This window comes from Peromyscus eremicus, chromosome 10, assembly GCF_949786415.1.
Source record: "Peromyscus eremicus chromosome 10, PerEre_H2_v1, whole genome shotgun sequence".
NCBI classification, from domain to species: Eukaryota; Metazoa; Chordata; class Mammalia; order Rodentia; family Cricetidae; genus Peromyscus; species Peromyscus eremicus.
Window position 1 is genome coordinate 25,282,994 of NC_081426.1, and position 16,584 is coordinate 25,299,577.

The 16,584-nt window shown below is 57.4% G+C and overlaps 2 protein-coding genes across 3 annotated transcripts in view; one reads left to right on the top strand and one right to left on the bottom strand.

Moving 5' to 3' along the window:
• The first annotated feature begins 5,518 nt into the window (after positions 1 to 5,518).
• Positions 5,519 to 13,710, top strand: Cabp7 (calcium binding protein 7). Its single transcript, XM_059275955.1, has 5 exons — positions 5,519 to 5,627; positions 12,014 to 12,157; positions 12,909 to 13,021; positions 13,266 to 13,419; positions 13,583 to 13,710. Exons 1-5 carry the CDS (start codon positions 5,519 to 5,521, stop codon positions 13,708 to 13,710), a joined length of 648 nt encoding a protein of 215 aa, XP_059131938.1.
• Positions 13,711 to 14,880: 1,170 nt separating this feature from the next.
• The window catches only part of Zmat5 (zinc finger matrin-type 5), a 33,385-nt gene continuing 31,681 nt past the window's right edge, over positions 14,881 to 16,584 (bottom strand). For both annotated transcript variants that reach the window (XM_059275557.1, XM_059275556.1), the window contains one exon: positions 14,881 to 15,223. In XM_059275557.1, coding sequence (XP_059131540.1) covers positions 15,094 to 15,223 — 130 coding nt within the window. In that variant the 3' untranslated portion in view covers positions 14,881 to 15,093. The remainder of the gene's footprint in view (positions 15,224 to 16,584) is intronic.

Here is a 16,584-nt window from a genome sequence, read left to right on the forward strand (position 1 = left end):
AGCCCAGAGCTGTTAGCACCCACCTTGTGTCTCATCTCCCTAGATACAGCTCTCCCTTTGGAAGGGAACTCAAGAGCAAAGGCCCATCTGGTGACACCATGGTTCCCTCCCCTCCTTCCAAAGTCCTGATTCCCATGCTGCCTCACAGCCTGTAGTTCTACCAGTCCCCAACCAGAGGCTCCCACTTTCCTGAGGGGAAGACTGAGGCCGGGGGTCCCTGTTGTTTTCTGGGCAAGACACCCCGAACTCCTCCACCTCTAATTATTTTCCCGTTTTCCCCTCCAGTCTTCTTTCCGTTCCCCGGGAGGCTCCACTGAGCCTTTAAAGAACACCCAGTGCAAGCAGCATTTCCCAGGCTAAGGGGCTGAATGCCCGAACGTGTGTCTGGTGGGCTAGGTTTCTATGGTTACTGAGGGCCAACCTCGCCCTGAGGGTCATAAGTGTCTCTCCATCTGTGATCACATCTCTTCTGTCATTTAGCTTGTTTCAGTACAGCTAGGTGAGGCCACTCCTAGGCCCAGAGGATCATGGGAGCCAGAGAATAGGCTCAGGAAGTCTAGAGCCAGGGACTGTGGCATCAGCTACCCTCACCTTCATTACTCTGTGTGCTAGCAGCATGAGCCCATTTTACAGGACAGGAAACTGAGGCCAAGACAGTTGCCATCATCAGGGCACAAAGCCAGTGACAGCCTGCAGTCAGGGTTCATCGCAGTCACCCTGAATCCCACACCTCCAGGTGCTTTTCCATCCTCAAGTTGCTTCTGGAAGAACAACAGATTTAAGGACTGCCCTCTCTGGTGTCCCTCATGCCGCCATGTTTGATCCTATCACCTTCAGGAGCTGGACTGAAGGCTCAGAGGGGTGTTCCATACAGGACAGGGATCAGAGCAAACGGGGCCCACAGGTTCCGGACTGCACCCTCTCCTGGCCCAGCCTGAGTCTGCAAGCTTATAAATTCCATTATTCATCAAGTGAGTGCCTGGACAACGAATATTTTAGTCACCTCCAGACACTGTCCCCACTGGGTTCTTGGAACAACGTTGTTCTCTAGCCAAGGAGCAGAGGCCAGAGCCTCTGCTGTCCCTAGACACCCCCTTTCCCCAACCTGTGCCTCTCTACCCCACAGCTTCTCTCCAGTCAGGCCTTTTGGCTCTGGCAACACTGTGGCCAATGGTGCAGACATGACCTTGGTGCTTACCTTCCTTCAAGTTTGGCTTCCTCTGGGCCCTGGTTCAGGTTGTCTTGGCAGGCTCTCCTGGGTCCTACACCACTTCCTTTCAGCTCAGGGCCTGCCAGAGCTCTGCTGGGCGCTCTCCCTGGTGCTGAACGTGGGTGGCAAGCGGCAGCGGGCGTCAGAGTGCAGGTCCAGCCAGGGAGTGTGTTATCTTGAAAAGAGAGGCCTCCAGTGCCCAGGAGGAAGGGCCCTGTCTTAGGCAGGGCAGGAACTCTGCTGCTCTTGGGAGGAAGGGGTCAGCGTCTGGACTTGGTGAACGCTGCTGCTCTTCTCTCACGGGAGGGCTGTTGAGAAAACAAACGATTGGTTTCAGCTTTCAGTGAGTGAATCACCTTTCCTCACTCCCCAGCCTCTTTGGCGGAGGCTAAGCCCTGAGGTCCATGAGATCCCCTTGGGCAGGCCTGGGGCCCATGCATCTCCCAGTGGGCCCCGAAGGAGCGCAGTGTGATGGCAGTAGCTCCTTCCCCCAGCTGGGAGCGACAGACATAATTCACACCCTGTGATCACACCGCACCGTCTGCTCCCTTGATGTGAAGAGAGGACAGGGCAGCTGGGTGACTGTCGTTCATTCATTCACTCTCTTATTCACTTCACAGGTGTTCACGTTCCTCTGCCCGAGTCCAGCCCAGCCCCAGCCCACACACGGGGAACCTGAGGGATGCAGACTCAAACCTGCCTTTTTATGTGCATTGGTGTTTTGCCTGCATGTGTGTCTGTGAGGGTGTCAGGTCCTCTGGAACCGGAGTTACAGACAGGTGTGAGCTGTCGTGTGGGTGCTGGGAATTGAACCCGGATCCTCTGGAAGAGCAGCCAGTGCTCTCAACCGCTGAGCCGTCTCTCCAGCCCCCAGAGCCTGCCTTCCAAAGCTAAGAGTAACCTCACACCTCTAACCTCCTCACTCCACACCAGACTTCTCCTGGCTTGATGAAACCAGAATCTTGCTGTTCTACACTTCGATGTGCTCCCATTTAATAGATGAGGAAGCTGAGGCTCAAGGAGGACCCCTGCTGGTGAGCGCTGCCTCCTAGAATTCTGACTGTTCAACACATCCTTCTCCTGCCCTCATGCCCTGAGATTTTTGAAGTCTTGCTTCTATGTCCCTCTGTAAAAGCTTTACCCACCTACATCAGACAGAGGCTTCGGCCTCGGGCACACCCTGCAGCCCGTGGCCCTTGCTCTGTGGGCCCTTGGCACGAGCAGTTCCTTGCCGTCATACTGGCATCGAATGCAGGGTCTGGGCACATGGGGTCTGTCTATTGAATGTCATACACAGCACTGGAGGGTGGAGGAGGTTGACAGTAGTTCCCAGGAGTCTAGAAGAGCAGGGAGGCCAGCACATCCCAGAGCCTGGCCCCGGGAGCCCCTGCCTCTTCCTCAAACGGCTCTACAGCTGGATTTGGTCTCTACAGCTCCCTCAGCAGGCACGCCCCTGCCTGTGATCCGGAGCAAGGGATTGAGGAGAGGGACCAGGCAGTTTGCATGCATAGCCCAGCTATGTCCTGTGTCCCCAGCCAGCAGGCAGAGGGGAGCAGGTACAGCTACCAGTCCAGAAAGTGTAGTGCTAACGGGCAGCCCACTGAGTCAGCAGCTAGAGTGTCCCGGACTGTGGCTTTGCATCAGGGGAGAGTTGGAGGGACCAGCTTGAGTCACCAGGGGACTGAAATGTCCAAGATTGCCCAAGAGAGTGTGGTACACTATGATGTAAAGCATCATCTCCGCGCGCCTGCCACGTAGACAGGGAGGGTGCTTGTTCTGGGGAGTACCCTGGTCACATGACTGGACAGCTTGACCCCTTGGATGCAGACCAAGGTCAATGTCTGGGGGTCAGCCCCTGTATCCATGGCCACCTGCACCTTCAGCACAGACTTGCAGAGCCTGGCTGTATGGAGGATGTCCACTTGATTTTTTTCTTGATTCCTTTCTGCCTCTTTTGAGATTTCCCTGACTGGACAGCGAGGCCAGGGGCTTCAGGGAACTGGAGGGAGCTGCCTTGTCCCACTGTGGCAGTCTCCCAAGAAAGCACGAAGAGGTATGTTTCCTGCTAGTCTGTCAGCAGGCTCCAACCCTCTCCCTTAGCCCAACAGCAAACTGTCTGGGAAGGCTTAGCAAGTGAGGCGCTTACAGATCATCCCTCAATCAATACTTCACACTATGATTATTAGTTCGTGTTCCCATGGGGGGGATTTTTGTGCTAATGGGAAAACTTCAAGAGATTTGGGGAACATCGTCAAAAACGATTCACATTAAATCATTTCATTTTTACCCTTGCCTGAGAGGTAGCCTTGCCACGTTTACCTCACATGTGGGGAAACTGAGGCCCTGGAAGGTTAAGGGACATGACTGAAGTCCCACAGAAAGAAGGTGTTAGATGTAGGAGCCCAGCGTCTGCTGAGTCTGTGGCTGGTACTTCCTGCGTCACGGCTCTGCTCTGTTAGAAATCCTAAAGGGTCTCGAGGATTCAGCTGACTGGTGGGCGGGCAAGTGGACAAGAAGGGGTGAGGGTGGGGGCTTTTCTGGGTGTACTTACAACTCCAACCCCAGGTCTGAGCAGGCAGCAAGCTGGTCCAGAGGCCTGGGGCGGACACTCAGATGACATCTGGGGTTTGCCTGGCTTCTCTACAGGTTTCATATGCCTCTGAGAGATTCAGAGCGTGTCCAAGTGCTGATGGGCTCAAGCGTGCCTTGGCCTAGGGTGGCTGAGGCTGGTGTCTCTCACTGAACCCCCTCTCTCCGGGCCCAAGACAGGGCTATGATTAATCATCAACAAAAGCAGAAACAAGCAGAAAAATGTAATCAGCTTGAGAAGGGCATGGCCGGGCAGGGCGGTGGCAATCAGCTCCCCTGCTGGGGCCTTTGGCTGATTGGACCCAAGGGGGCAGGGAGATAGTTCAGACGGGGGTTCCAAGAAAGACTGAGGCCAGCTGAGGCCCACCCAGGCCAGAGGGTCACCATCTCCCATAATTGTACATGTACACACGCATCTCTGCTCATGTATACATGCCACTCCCAGCTCAAGGGCCTTCACACCTGCACACACCTGCCTCCAGGCTTATGCCCTTCCCTGCCAGCTCACTGTCCTGGCACATGTAGGTGGTCATGCGTACTTCAGACACTCATCTGCATGTGGATTTGAAAATGCATGTACACAGTGTCCTGGACGAAGGATAAAGATAAACACATGCACATGCTACCCTCAGACACTTGCTCCCACCCCCGTAGCACACATGCTCAAGTCCCGAGGATGGTCTAACCTGCAGCCATGTGACCAACAGGCTCTGGGTCGTCTGTCTCCTCCTCACTGCCCCTGGGGACATGAGATAGACCTTGGCTTCTGCTCTGCAAGCTGAGTGGCAAGGGCTCAGAAAGGATCCAGGACTAGAGCCCTGTGTGGGATCCAGTCAACTGCTGGTGTCAGCCACAGGCCGGTAGAGTCTCCTGCAGATCTGTGCTTGGCCCTGCCTGGTGACCTTGGCCAACGTCCTTTTCTAAGCCTCAGTTTCCCTACCTTGGAGCCTCTCCCGGCACCAACATGAGGATTACTGGTTTTGAGGACCCCGCGCCTGGGGCAACCTCACCTTTCTGGGTCTCTAGCTGTTAGTTCTCATCTCTCGGCGCTTGCTGGGGGAGGGTTAGAGGGGGCAGGTGGGACAGTGGGTACAAGGAACAGCTCCACCCCCAGTCCACACCACCCTGGTCCCGCTGGCTGAGAACGTGGGGTGCGGGAGACAGCAATCCGAAGCAGACTGGGGGGAAAGCAGAATCGGGGCGAACGGGAGAGAAGGCGCCGGGGCAGGCTCGGGGCGGCCGCTCAGGGGCCGGCGGCGGGAAGGGGCGGGGGCGGGAGGGGCGGGCGGGGGAGGAGGGAGCGCGGCGAGCGCCGCACAGAGCGAGCGAACGAGCGAGAGTGCAGGCGGCGGCGGCGGCGGCGGGAGCCGGAGCGGCGGGCCGGACGGCCGCACCAGCAAGCGGGCGAGCAGCGCGGAGCGCGCGGGGCAGAGCGGAGGGAGCGCAGCGCGGGGCGGTCGGAGCCAAGAGGCCGGAGCGACGCCGCCCCCGCTGTCCCTGCGAGGCCCCAGCCGGGAGCCCGACGAGGGAGCTGGCGGCATGGCCCGGCGGCCCGGGGCGCGGGGGCGCTAGGTCCCGGGCGGGTGTCCCGTACCTCGCCGCCGCCACCGCGCGCCGCACCGCGCGCCCCGCCCGCTCCAGCCGCCCCCGGGGCCGCCGGCGGCCCATGAGCCCCGGCCTCAAAGTTTGCGGCGGGCGGGCGGGCGCGGAGCCTCCAAGATGCCGTTCCACCCGGTGACGGCGGCGTTGATGTACCGGGGCATCTACACCGTGCCCAACCTGCTGTCAGAGCAGCGCCCGGTGGATATCCCTGAAGACGAGCTGGAGGGTGAGTGCCCCGCCGGGACCCCCGCCACGCGCCCTCCTACCTGTGCGCCCAGGTGCCGCGCTGGCTGGCCGGGGGGCGCCGGGGACCCTGCTGCGCGACTCGGATGAGCGGCTGCGCGGGAGGCGGGACGGCCCGGTAGCTCCGGGCTCCGCGGTAGGGGTCGCCGCGGCGCGGGGACAGCGCGGCCCCTGCCCGCGTGGCCCCCGGCGCTGCGGAAACTTGCGGGGCCCCGCAGCGGGGTCACTGGGCCGCGTGGCCCGCGGTGACGGTGCGGCAAGGCGGCGGGGGCTGAAGTGGGGAGTCCGAGCTGTGCCCCCCGCGCCCGCCGCCGGAGCGCCCGCATCCTGATCCCTTCCACGGCGCCCGCCCGTGGCTCTGCGCTCCTATTGACATTCCGCTCGTGTCGCGTTCAGAATCCAATCTGCTCCGGCAGAGGGAGAAGGGGAGAGGGCGACTGCCCCGCTCCTGCCGCGTGCGGGGTTGCCCTCATCCCCTTCTGCGGCCCTGCGAGGGACCCCCCACCCGTGCGCTGCCGAAGCGGCCGGGAGGCGGTGGCGACAACAAGTGGCCGGATTGGGAGGCTCAGTCTCGATAGCGAAGCCTGGAAGGGAAAGGCAGAGGCCGGAACCCAAGCCTCCCCCGACCCTAGTCCTTTGCCTTTCGGGAACAGGGACCGCAGGCAGTTGGCTGTTGAAGATCGGCGCAGCAGGCAGGAGCTGGGGTTCCGGGACTGAGTGTCCTGGGGCGCAGTGAAACCCCTGGGGCCTCCCTAGCTCTTTCTCTGCTGAGATTGGGGGCGGGGGTATGCTCATGATTCCCCTCCCCCAGGCCTCTTGAGGCCCCATATGGAGTGGAGTCGGGGACTCTGAGCTGATGGGAATCTTGGTCCCTTAGGATGTTTGTCGGCTGCTGGGGGAGGGGCTGATGATACCCAGAGAATGGACCTGTCTTCCGATCCCTGGAGTCGAGGGGTTTCAGCTCTGGGGTCTCATCTGAGCCCATAGGAGTGCGTTGGAGGGAGCGACACAGGAAAAGACAATAGTGACAGCCCAGTAGGGAGGCATTCGGAAAGTCCTCCCTCAGCCCAGGCCTGGTCTGGGGCAAATTTGGGGCGAGTAGACTGTGGAAAGAGAAAGCAACTACCATGCTCACTCACTGCACCACAGGCCACCAGACACCTGCTTCCCACAGCCAGCCCCCACGAACTCAGGTACAGGAAAAGCCGTAGAGGGGGTTTCAGTCTCAACACAGGCACGACAGACGGAAGGATGCTGTCCCTGACCTGACCTTAGCACTCACCCTGTGAAACCCAGGTCCTGTCCTGTCTGGGCCAAAGCAGAGCCTCCTTCAGGTCGAGGGGGGAGGTGGTAGGGGCCAGGAGGGGCCCAGGGCACAGGCCAGTTTTCCTTTACTTTATTGTCTTTTATTCTGGGCCACACAGAAACCTCCATCCATCCCTTCCTCCTCATTCCTGGGACAGAGGCAACATGTCTTCCCAGACCCCAGGCAGGTTTGCTCCCAGCACCCCCACCATGCCCCTGACTCCACAGTTCCAGGTCTCACTAGGTTCTTCCACTCCTGATCCCTTGGTCCTAGAGTGCACACTCAGGATAGGGAGAAGCTGAGAGACTGGCATGCAGGGGTGGGCAGTGCAAGGGCAGGGAGGCTCAATCCGTCCGAGCCATCCAGCGGGCATGCTGGCAGAAGCCCAGTGGCGTTAGTCACCAACGCACCAAACACACTCCCTGCTTCTCTCTGATCCCCTTCAGAGCTAGCAGAGGGGCCCTGGTGCAGGGGCACCTGAAGGACAGGGCCATCCTTGTGGCTGGCAGGTGGAGGGCACAGAGCCAGCAGACGCCTGTGGGAATCTACACATGAAGACAGAAAGTTCTCCACGATTCTTCTTGGCTGCTGAAAGCCTGAAGGCCCTCTCCGGGCCCTGGGCTCCTTGCAGCGGGCTTGAATGCCAGGGCTGGGTGCAGAGTGGCTGTCCTTCGTACAGATGCTACTTTTGTCCCCTCCACCTCTCCAGGACACACTAGCATTCCTGTCCCAGAGCAGTCGGGGGAAGACCCAGGCCCATCGTTAGAAGTGAGGGAGCCACACGGACTAGGTAGGGAAGTCGGTAGCCAGGGGTGAAATGCTGCAGACACCTTGCACCTGCCTGCCGCAGAAATCCAGGGGGGCAGTCGATGTGCGTGGGGAGGAGGACCCGGAGCAGGAAGGGAGGAGGGGAATGTGGCAGTGAGATGCGAACAGCCGGGCGGCACTAGGTTCGAGTCTCCACACTCTTGGCTCATGGAGTGAACTTGGACAATCATTTGCCTCTGAGGCCTGGTTTCCCCATCTATAAAAGGGGGTTGGCATTGGCATTTCCAGGATGGATGGTGGCAGAGAATGCCGTGGGAGTACTCAGCACAGGGCCTGGCAGTGGGGGCTGAGGACCCAAATGTAACAACAGAGGAGGCTGAGGAAGGGCACCTTCCGAGCTTGGAGTATGTAGTGCCCATGAGGCAAGGCAGCAAGGGGCATGAGCATTGGGCCAAGAGGGCAAGCTGGGGGCAAGGACTGGGGGCCTGTGGCTCTGGGAGCTGAGCATGGCTATGGCAAGAGGAGGAAAGGAATGGACAGAGTTAACTTGGAGGCCCACCCAGCCCGTGAGAGAGGCAAGTGTGCTCCCACATTTGTCCTGAATACCCCACCATAGTTGGAACATACCCCTGTTCTGAAATGCATCCAAGCAGAGACCTCCAGGAACACCAAGACAGACGGGTCACTGAGACAGTGGGGTCCAGCACTGAAGGGCAGGCATGTGAGTGACTGGCCAGAAAGAGGAGAGAGGCAAGTGGACACGCAGCTGGGTTCTGAGGTGGGCACTTGACTGTTGAGCCTGTGTTGAGGGTGGCCAATTGGGGGCACTGGTGTAGGGCCACCCCCCTTTTTGCCCTTGCCTCCTGAAGCCAAGCTCATCAGCTGCCTCTGCACAGGCCAAAAATTCAGGGAGGATGGAGGGTTGGGGCGCAGGGCCAACGCCGCGGAGAATGGCAGCCACCACAGAGGATGACTCCTGGCCCTGCCAGTGTTCCCTAGCTATCTAGACTCAAACTCTCTGGCAGAGTGCTGGCTTCCTTTTGGGTTTGCTGGAGTCTCGGACCCCTGTGCAGCTCCACAGGTTGGGGAGGGTCCGAGATGTCAGGTTCAAAATGGCAAGGGAGGAGACAATATCAGCCTGGAAACCTAGAGGTCCTGCCAGCCCATTTCCGGGCCAGACATCCCCATGCCAAGATGGAGTACAATGAGTTTTGCCTGGCCTCACAGCGTAGGGAAGGAGCAAGGCTTTCGGGGAATGCAGTGATTGTCCATGGCATACAGTGACAGGCACCTGGACACCCACCCCTTGAGGGAGCCCTTCGCAGAGGCCAGGCCCCAGCCATGGGACAAGAACCTCCCTCCCTGTCTCACAGCGGAGGAGGCATCTAAGACTCGAGGGAAGTAAGTGCCTTGCCCAGGTCTTGGCTGCTGAGCAGGAGAATTAGAATTGAAACTCAGGCTTTGGGGGTTGGTCCCAGGCAGCAGGGCAGGCCAGCCTGGCATCCCAGGTTCACCCAGACCTTTCCCTTCCCACACTGCCCTCTGGGATGATCTGCTTTACAACGGCCACGTCAAAGCCAGGTTCGGTCAAACACTTGCACATGCGATTTCTCATTTCATCATTGCAGAAAGTCCCATTGAACTGGTAAACAGCAACGATGGGCCAGAGCTGGGATTCAAACCCGGGTCTGTCACATCCGAATACCCTCTGACTGAGAAGATGATGCCTGAACTAGGCAGATGGGGGTGGACTGGGCTGGGTTGGTGCTCTAAAACATTAGTGTGAGCTAGGTGTGCTGTGTGTGTGTGTGTGTGTGTGTGTGTGTGTGTGTATGTGTGCTGTGTGTGTGTGTGTGTGTGTGTGTGCTGTGTGTGTGTGTGGGGGGGGGTGATGCACAGTGGATGGAGAGTGGACAGCTGGGAGTTCACCCAGTAGCCTTGGGAGGTCGGCCCTGCCCGGGATGTCTTTGGTACCCACACGGTTGTCTCAGAGCCTGTCCCCTGAGCATATGCCCGGAGAGTCACCTGCTCGTTATTGCCTCTCCTGTCTGGTGCATTTTCCTCGGGGGCCTCAGAAAAGGGCACCGAGGCATCCCTGCAATTGAGGAATCACCTTGAACCCTGCCAAGGTGGGAAGTATAGCTCAGACCTCAGCTCACAGCAGAGGGTGACTTCCACAGCAGCCCCCACTGGATCCAGGGCTTTGGCATGCTTCCTTGAGCTCCCTAATGGGCATCATTCTCCAAGGGGTACTATTTCTGACTTTGAGGTTCCCCAAACCAACCCGTGGCTGGTCCCCTCACCTTCAGCTTTATTTCTCTCTTCTGTGGGTGGCCCGGAGACCGTGTACCGAGGTGCGTAACCCTCTGCTTGAGTCTCTCTCCGAGTTCTCTAAGAGACGGGCTCCCACGTCAGTTTCATCATCCAGCATGTCTATGCTTCAGTGGCAGGCCCTGTTCCGGGTAATGGGGACACTGTGGACAAGACCCACCTGCCCCAGAACAATCCAGTTTAGGGAAAGAGCAGATGTGTGGAGGGGTGGGCAACCGGAGAAAAGGCAAGGCCAGCTTGGGGCAGAGAGACAGAATCATGCTAGCTGGGAATCTATGCTACATCTGAGTTTGATATGGGAACAGAAACACGCTGCAGGTTCAAAGCAGTCTTGGTGTCCCCAAGCTTGAGGGGCTCCCCGGGGACTGCGTCCAGGACACCAGTCCAGAAAGGTGACAGCATGGTTAGAAATGGGGGGGGGAGGACACAAGCTATTCAGACACTCCCGGGCAACTGGACTCTCTGCAGAAGCCGGTCTGCAGCAGCCCTGGCTGCTGCCTGGTCATCTCTGGCCACAAGGGGCACATTGCCTCCTTCAGGGCCCAGGAAAATGCTGGTGGTACTTGGCCTGGAGTTACTAGGGTCCAGGGTTGTCAGTACCCCCTGGATCTGGCTCAGAGTCCCCAAGACTTGCTTAAGGTGTGTGTGTATGGCGGGGGGGGGGGGCAATGTTTACCTCAGCCTGCCTGTGGGACTCTGACCTCTAGATTTCATGTGATCCCACATGGAAGAGCCAGATGAGGACCGGGACCTGAGGCCAAGCCACCTTTCTGTGGGCCATGATTTCTGCTCTGTGGTGGGGCCAACAGACTGGCCTGAACTCCCTGTTCTCCTAAGGCCAGGGAAAGTATGAGCTCTTACAAGCCATTTCAGGGCTTATGGAGTCGTCAGGCCTGTGATAGTGTAACTAGCAGGATAGTGTAGTAGCCTTGAATCCACACTGAGCTAGGCTGACCTCCTGGCCTCCATAAACCATTCTAGGTCTGCAGTGTCTTTATTCACTCACACACACACACACACACACACACACACACACACACACACACACACACACACACGACTTGACTTTGCCTGCCGAGTGAAACCCAGGGGAACAACATAGACAAAGCGGCCAGGAAGCTGTCAAGTGAACAAGGGGCCCTCCGGGAGCTGGGTCTCATGGAATGAAGTCTGTTCCTCTGGGGAAATGTTCTTTAGGACCCTGCTGGGTGTGGTAATCAAGGGACAGCAGCAGAGAGACACGGGGTTGGGGGTGGGGGCAAAGGTTAGAGGTTAGGGTCCCCATGTTCCCTGATGTTTTTGTTTCAGTGATGCTCACACATTGCACCCATTTGCTGTGGATGAGACTAAGGCTGGCCTGAGAGCATATGTTGAGTTGCTTGGTCCCAAGGTCCCAGTCAAATGTATTGTTCCTCCCAGAATCCCTCGGGTCCTCAGGCCTCAGTCTTCCCTACTGTACTACGGACAGCATGAAGCTCAGAGAACATGCCTGGGCCTGGTGGGATCAGCCTTTATACCTATTTTGTCTAAACCAGGAGCCCCGTGAAGTCTAGCCATCACTCACTAGCTAGAGTCATGTGGCCATCCCACCATGTGCTGCCTGAAGGCAAGAGTCTGAACTGGGAGAGGAAGCCCAGCAGGAAGATGAGGCAAGATAATGCCAAGTGGGGAGCCTTCAGCGGCTAACCTGGCCGGTCAATCTGGTCTTCTCCCTGCGCCCACCACATGGTGTAGTCCTGAGCATACCAGGAAGGCTGTCAGACCCATGGTGGCCACTGACTCAGGCCAGGTGCACCTGTCTCCTCTGCCTGGCCTGGCCAGAGACCCCAAGAGTGTGTCCTGGACACTTTGTGACTGGTTCTCAACAGAGCTCTAGGTTCTGAGTGGGACTGTCCGATCCCAGAAATCTGGGACAGGGGCTGTTGGGAACAGGGCTGAGGTTTTAGCCTTCTGTTCCTCCACAGAGATCCGAGAAGCCTTCAAGGTGTTTGACCGTGATGGCAATGGCTTCATCTCTAAGCAGGAGCTGGGAACGGCCATGCGCTCCCTGGGTTACATGCCCAACGAGGTGGAGCTGGAGGTTATCATCCAGCGGCTGGACATGGATGGTGAGACGCCCTGCCTTGATTTACTTGCCCACCACCACCTAGGCCCTGGGTCTGAACCACGGAGGCTGAGTGCACTCTGGACTCCTGCTTCCTGGGTGGTCATGATCTACTGGCTCTTCTCAGCTTAGAAAGTAGAGGCCAGAGGAGGTGTGACAGTCCCAGCTACACACAGGGTCCAAGACTGCCCCACCCACTCTGGTCTGAGAAAGATTTAAGCGTGGAAAAGGAGGGTGGAATAAATATCTAAGCTCCCACCACGCCAACAAATGGTGGCTGTATTTGCCATCTGGTATTTTATTGCAGAAAAACTCCTAAGAATGATTAGTCCCCCCTGCTTCAGTCCACCCGTTATCTCTTCCCCTTTCCTCTCCCTCCAGGGAACTAGTCTGGGCAGCCGGCTTCATCCTGAGCTTCATTTCCCATGGGGATGGCGGAAAGGGTGACCAGCACTGTGCTGAGGAGCCATGGAGAGTTAGTTCTGAGTGTACTAGGAGAGTCTCCCACATCTGGGGACCATCTGCTGCTCGCCTCCCCCAGTCTCCAGCAGAACCCCATCACATTTGGTAGCCTCAACATCCGCTCAGAGCCTGGCCTATTAGGCATCCCTGAAATTGACTAAGGCTCAGGGAAGGGGCTGAGGTGCCATGGAAGGTCCGAGGCAGGCCAATACTCCAGTTCATGTCTTTTGAACTCTGGGATGCCCGATTCTGCTTTCAGTCTGACCCATTCATTAGCCCTGTGCCCACTCTAGGTGATGGCCAAGTGGACTTTGAGGAGTTTGTAACACTCCTGGGCCCCAAGCTTTCCACCTCGGGGATCCCAGAGAAGTTCCACGGTACTGACTTTGACACTGTCTTCTGGAAGGTATGCCCTGGCTGCCGGGGACTCTGCGATGTAAGTGTGGAGGTGTTGAGGGGCCTGAGTGTCAGACCCACACTGTCCACGTGACGACCTGCTCCTGGAGGCCTGGGCTCCTTGGGGGAATGGACTAGGTGGTTCTAGTCTTATGGGATCTGGAGGCCTGCCTTTGGGCTTGTGTACCTCTGGGGTGCTGGGTGGGGACTGTGGCGGGTAGAGGCCAGAGCGCTTGTCCCTTTTGCCACCCAAGTGTGACATGCAGAAGCTGACGGTGGACGAGCTGAAGCGACTCCTCTACGACACCTTCTGCGAGCACCTGTCCATGAAGGACATCGAGAACATCATCATGACAGAAGAGGAGAGCCACCTGGGCACTGCCGAGGAGTGTCCTGTGGACGTGGAGAGTGAGTGGCCTGCCTTGGGACTGTGGGTGGGTTCCAGTGCTCAGCAGAGGGACATTCCAGGGGTTTGCCCCAAGTCAAGTCCACGTGCCACAGTGCAGACCTGATTCCCTCCCTTCGCTGTCCTCTTCTGTCTCTCCCTGGTGTCCCTGGTGGGCGGCTGCAGCCTGTTCCAACCAGCAGATCCGCCAGACGTGCGTGCGCAAGAGCCTGATCTGCGCCTTCGCTATCGCCTTCATCATCAGCGTCATGCTCATCGCGGCCAACCAGGTGCTGCGCAGTGGCATGAAATAGGCACCGCCGAGTGCCCGCCTGGCACACGCAGTGCCCAGGCTCACTCCGCACTTACCGCTGCCTGCAACCCTTCCCCCCAGCTTACTCCTTGGGCCACTACCCACAGGCACTTCAAGCCTGGACACTGACCACCCCAATCCTCACCCCACAGGCCTTGCATGGAGCCATGGCCCGGCTGTGGAGGACGTGGTGGTAGCTCTGAGGACAGCACTAGCCCCTGTACCCTGCCTGTGCCCTCACCTGGCCTGTATGTAGCGTTAACGTCCCACCACCCAGGAGCTCCTGGGAAAGGAGGGCCTTCCCAGGAGTCCCTGGGATCCAGTTAGTGCTGTGATCTTTTAGGCAGGCGAGAAACTCATGTCCAGAGCTGTGGATGGGGTGGGGGTGGGCACAAGACTGGGGTCCTGGGTCCCTTCCTCTGACCCTCCTTAGACCCAAAGCCAGTCTTCCCATCCACCTGTGTCTGCCCATTTCACAGCTGAGGAGCCTGAGGCTTGAGGGGCTAAGATCTGGTTTCAGATTCTTCTTCCACAGGGCTTTTCAGGAAAGGCAAATGCTCACACAAGGCGGGCATCAGAGGTAGCTCTAAGGCCCATGAATTTCTGAACCTTCCACCAAAGCCCTAGAGACTAAGGGCCAAGTCGTCCCCCAGCACAGAACCTAGAAATCCAACTGAGGAGGAAAGCAGAGCTCCTGGAGCCCGTGTGATATCCCCACTGGCCAGGGTGCAACCTTGGAAGGCCTTGGGCTGCTCCTGAGGGATCTGACTCCCCAGAGGACCACTCTTCCAAGTCCAGGCTCTGCCTTCTCGGGGGTCCCACTCCTCTGTACCCTCAGGGCCGGAGCTCCAGCTCTCATCCCTGTTCCACGTGTGCCATGCCATTTCTTGGCACCGGCACAGCCCGGGCAGATGCAGGGCTGCAGCTCTTCAGGGGCTGAGACGGTTGGCAGAGTCCTTGGGCTCCCTTCCCTAGCCTGGGGCCACTTACTATCTGGGCCACAGCCACATTGGCATGCTCTGTGCCCGGCCTGGCTGAGCCTCTACTGATCCCTCAGCAAGAAGGGCTGTAAGCAAAGGACACCCTGGAGGGGATTTTGTCTCATCCAGCCCACCTGTCCCCTGACGGAGGCAGGGGGACGCGGCCAAGAACATGAGTGCCAGCAAAACCATCGAGGATAGACTTTCTTTATAAACATTTGGATGTTTCTCACCCATCTTCAAGATATGCCCTGAGGGATGGTGGGTGGGTGGAGAGGCCAAGCTCACAGTCTCAGAGGCTCCAGGGGGACAGTGGGAAGGCAGCTCCACTTCCTAGGCTGAGCAACTGTCTTTACTATGACTGGTGACCAGGAGAAGTCAGGCGGAGAAATCAGGGCAAGAGCTCAGCCCCACTGGACTCTGGACTGTAGGGACCATCCTCCAGGAGGGGGTGCCCGCAGGGAGGGGGGCAGCTCCTGCATTGGCGGCCAGCCCACGGGGTACTGGAAGACAGTGGTTCTGATGGGTTCGGTCCTAGAGAGAAGAAAGGTAGAGGGTCAGAGTGGGGCGCCTCCCGGACCCATCTTGCTCCCCCTCCACACTGGCTGTGGGAATGGTGGTCACCTGCATGACCCTTCTGGAAGCAGAGCCTTGATAACATGCAGACCCTCAGAGCCACCACCTCTTCTTGGAACTGAGTCCATGTGGGGCTCTAAGCAGAGACTGAATGACAGGAATGGCCCTGGGCAATATGGAAGTACTCTTAGTGTCCACCTGTGGGGACCGGTTAAACATACATGCACGCCAACAGCAGAGAATGCTATCTATGTAGCCTGTGTAAAAATCAAGGCCTATATGCACTGATGAGGAAAGATATACTATGTGAGTAATGAGGAAAAGCTTATAAAATAATGTATATAGCATGATACTATTTTTGTTTAAAAATATATAACATATATAAATGCATAAAAACAATCTTGAAAGTCACAGAACATGTTAACGGTGGTTCTGTCTGAGTGGTGGAGTTATGGATGAGTGGGTGGAGCTTTTTGTTTTGGGTTTTTTTTTAACCTCTTTAAACTTCTCAAAAGTTTTACAAGCACATAAGCCTTTGAAACCAGAAAAAAAAAAATCTAATTTAAAATAGGAAAAAAAAAGCCTTATTTCTTACGCTATTCACTCTCCTCACTATTCACCTCCCTAAAGTCAGGGCCCATCTGAAGTGATCCTTAGGAAGGACCCTTGGGTGCAATCTGCAGTATCCAGGCCCAGAGAAGCATGCAGGGAGAAGCATGCAGGCAGCCTGCCCCTGTCCCACACCCAGACCCTGCACACCTAGGCCCACCTGCCTGATGTCTCGGGGTGGAGACTAGTGGTAGGGATGGCATCTATACCCTGGGCCTGGCATTAGAAGGCCATCCAGGGCTGGAGAGATGGCTCAGTGGTTAAGAGCACCGACTGCTCTTCCAGAGGTCCTGAGTTCAATTCCCAGCAACCACATGGTGGCTCACAACCATCTGTAATGAGATCTGGTGCCCTCTTCTGGCCTGCAGGGACACATGCAGGCAGAATACTGTATACATAATAAATAAAAATAAATCTTTAAAAAAAAAAAAAAAAAAAAGAAGGCCATCCAATGACACACAGTTATGGCAGACTAAGAGCTCTCATGAGAAGAGACACCATGGCCTAGACAAGTTCTGGAATTCTCATGCAAACCCCTTTATTCAGGTAAGGCAGCTGAAGTACAATGAAGGGGTCAGCCGCGTGTCCAAGGTTTTACAAGCACACAAGCCTTTGACACAGGGGTGGGTGCAGCAGTTCACCCTGTTCCCCGACCCTTCAGTTCCTTCTGCCTCAACTTTCAGAAAGGAGAGGTCCTGGCAACTCCTGAC

What these genes read in the sequence shown, in the direction of transcription:
- Cabp7 (XM_059275955.1), top strand. Translation starts at nt 5,519, where the DNA reads ATGCCGTTCCACCCGGTGACGGCGGCGTTGATGTACCGGGGCATCTAC. An exon ending in TTGACACTGTCTTCTGGAAG is followed by an intron (nt 13,022 to 13,265) that starts GTATGCCCTGGC and finishes TTGCCACCCAAG; the next exon opens with TGTGACATGCAGAAGCTGAC. An exon ending in GTGTCCTGTGGACGTGGAGA is followed by an intron (nt 13,420 to 13,582) that starts GTGAGTGGCCTG and finishes GGGCGGCTGCAG; the next exon opens with CCTGTTCCAACCAGCAGATC.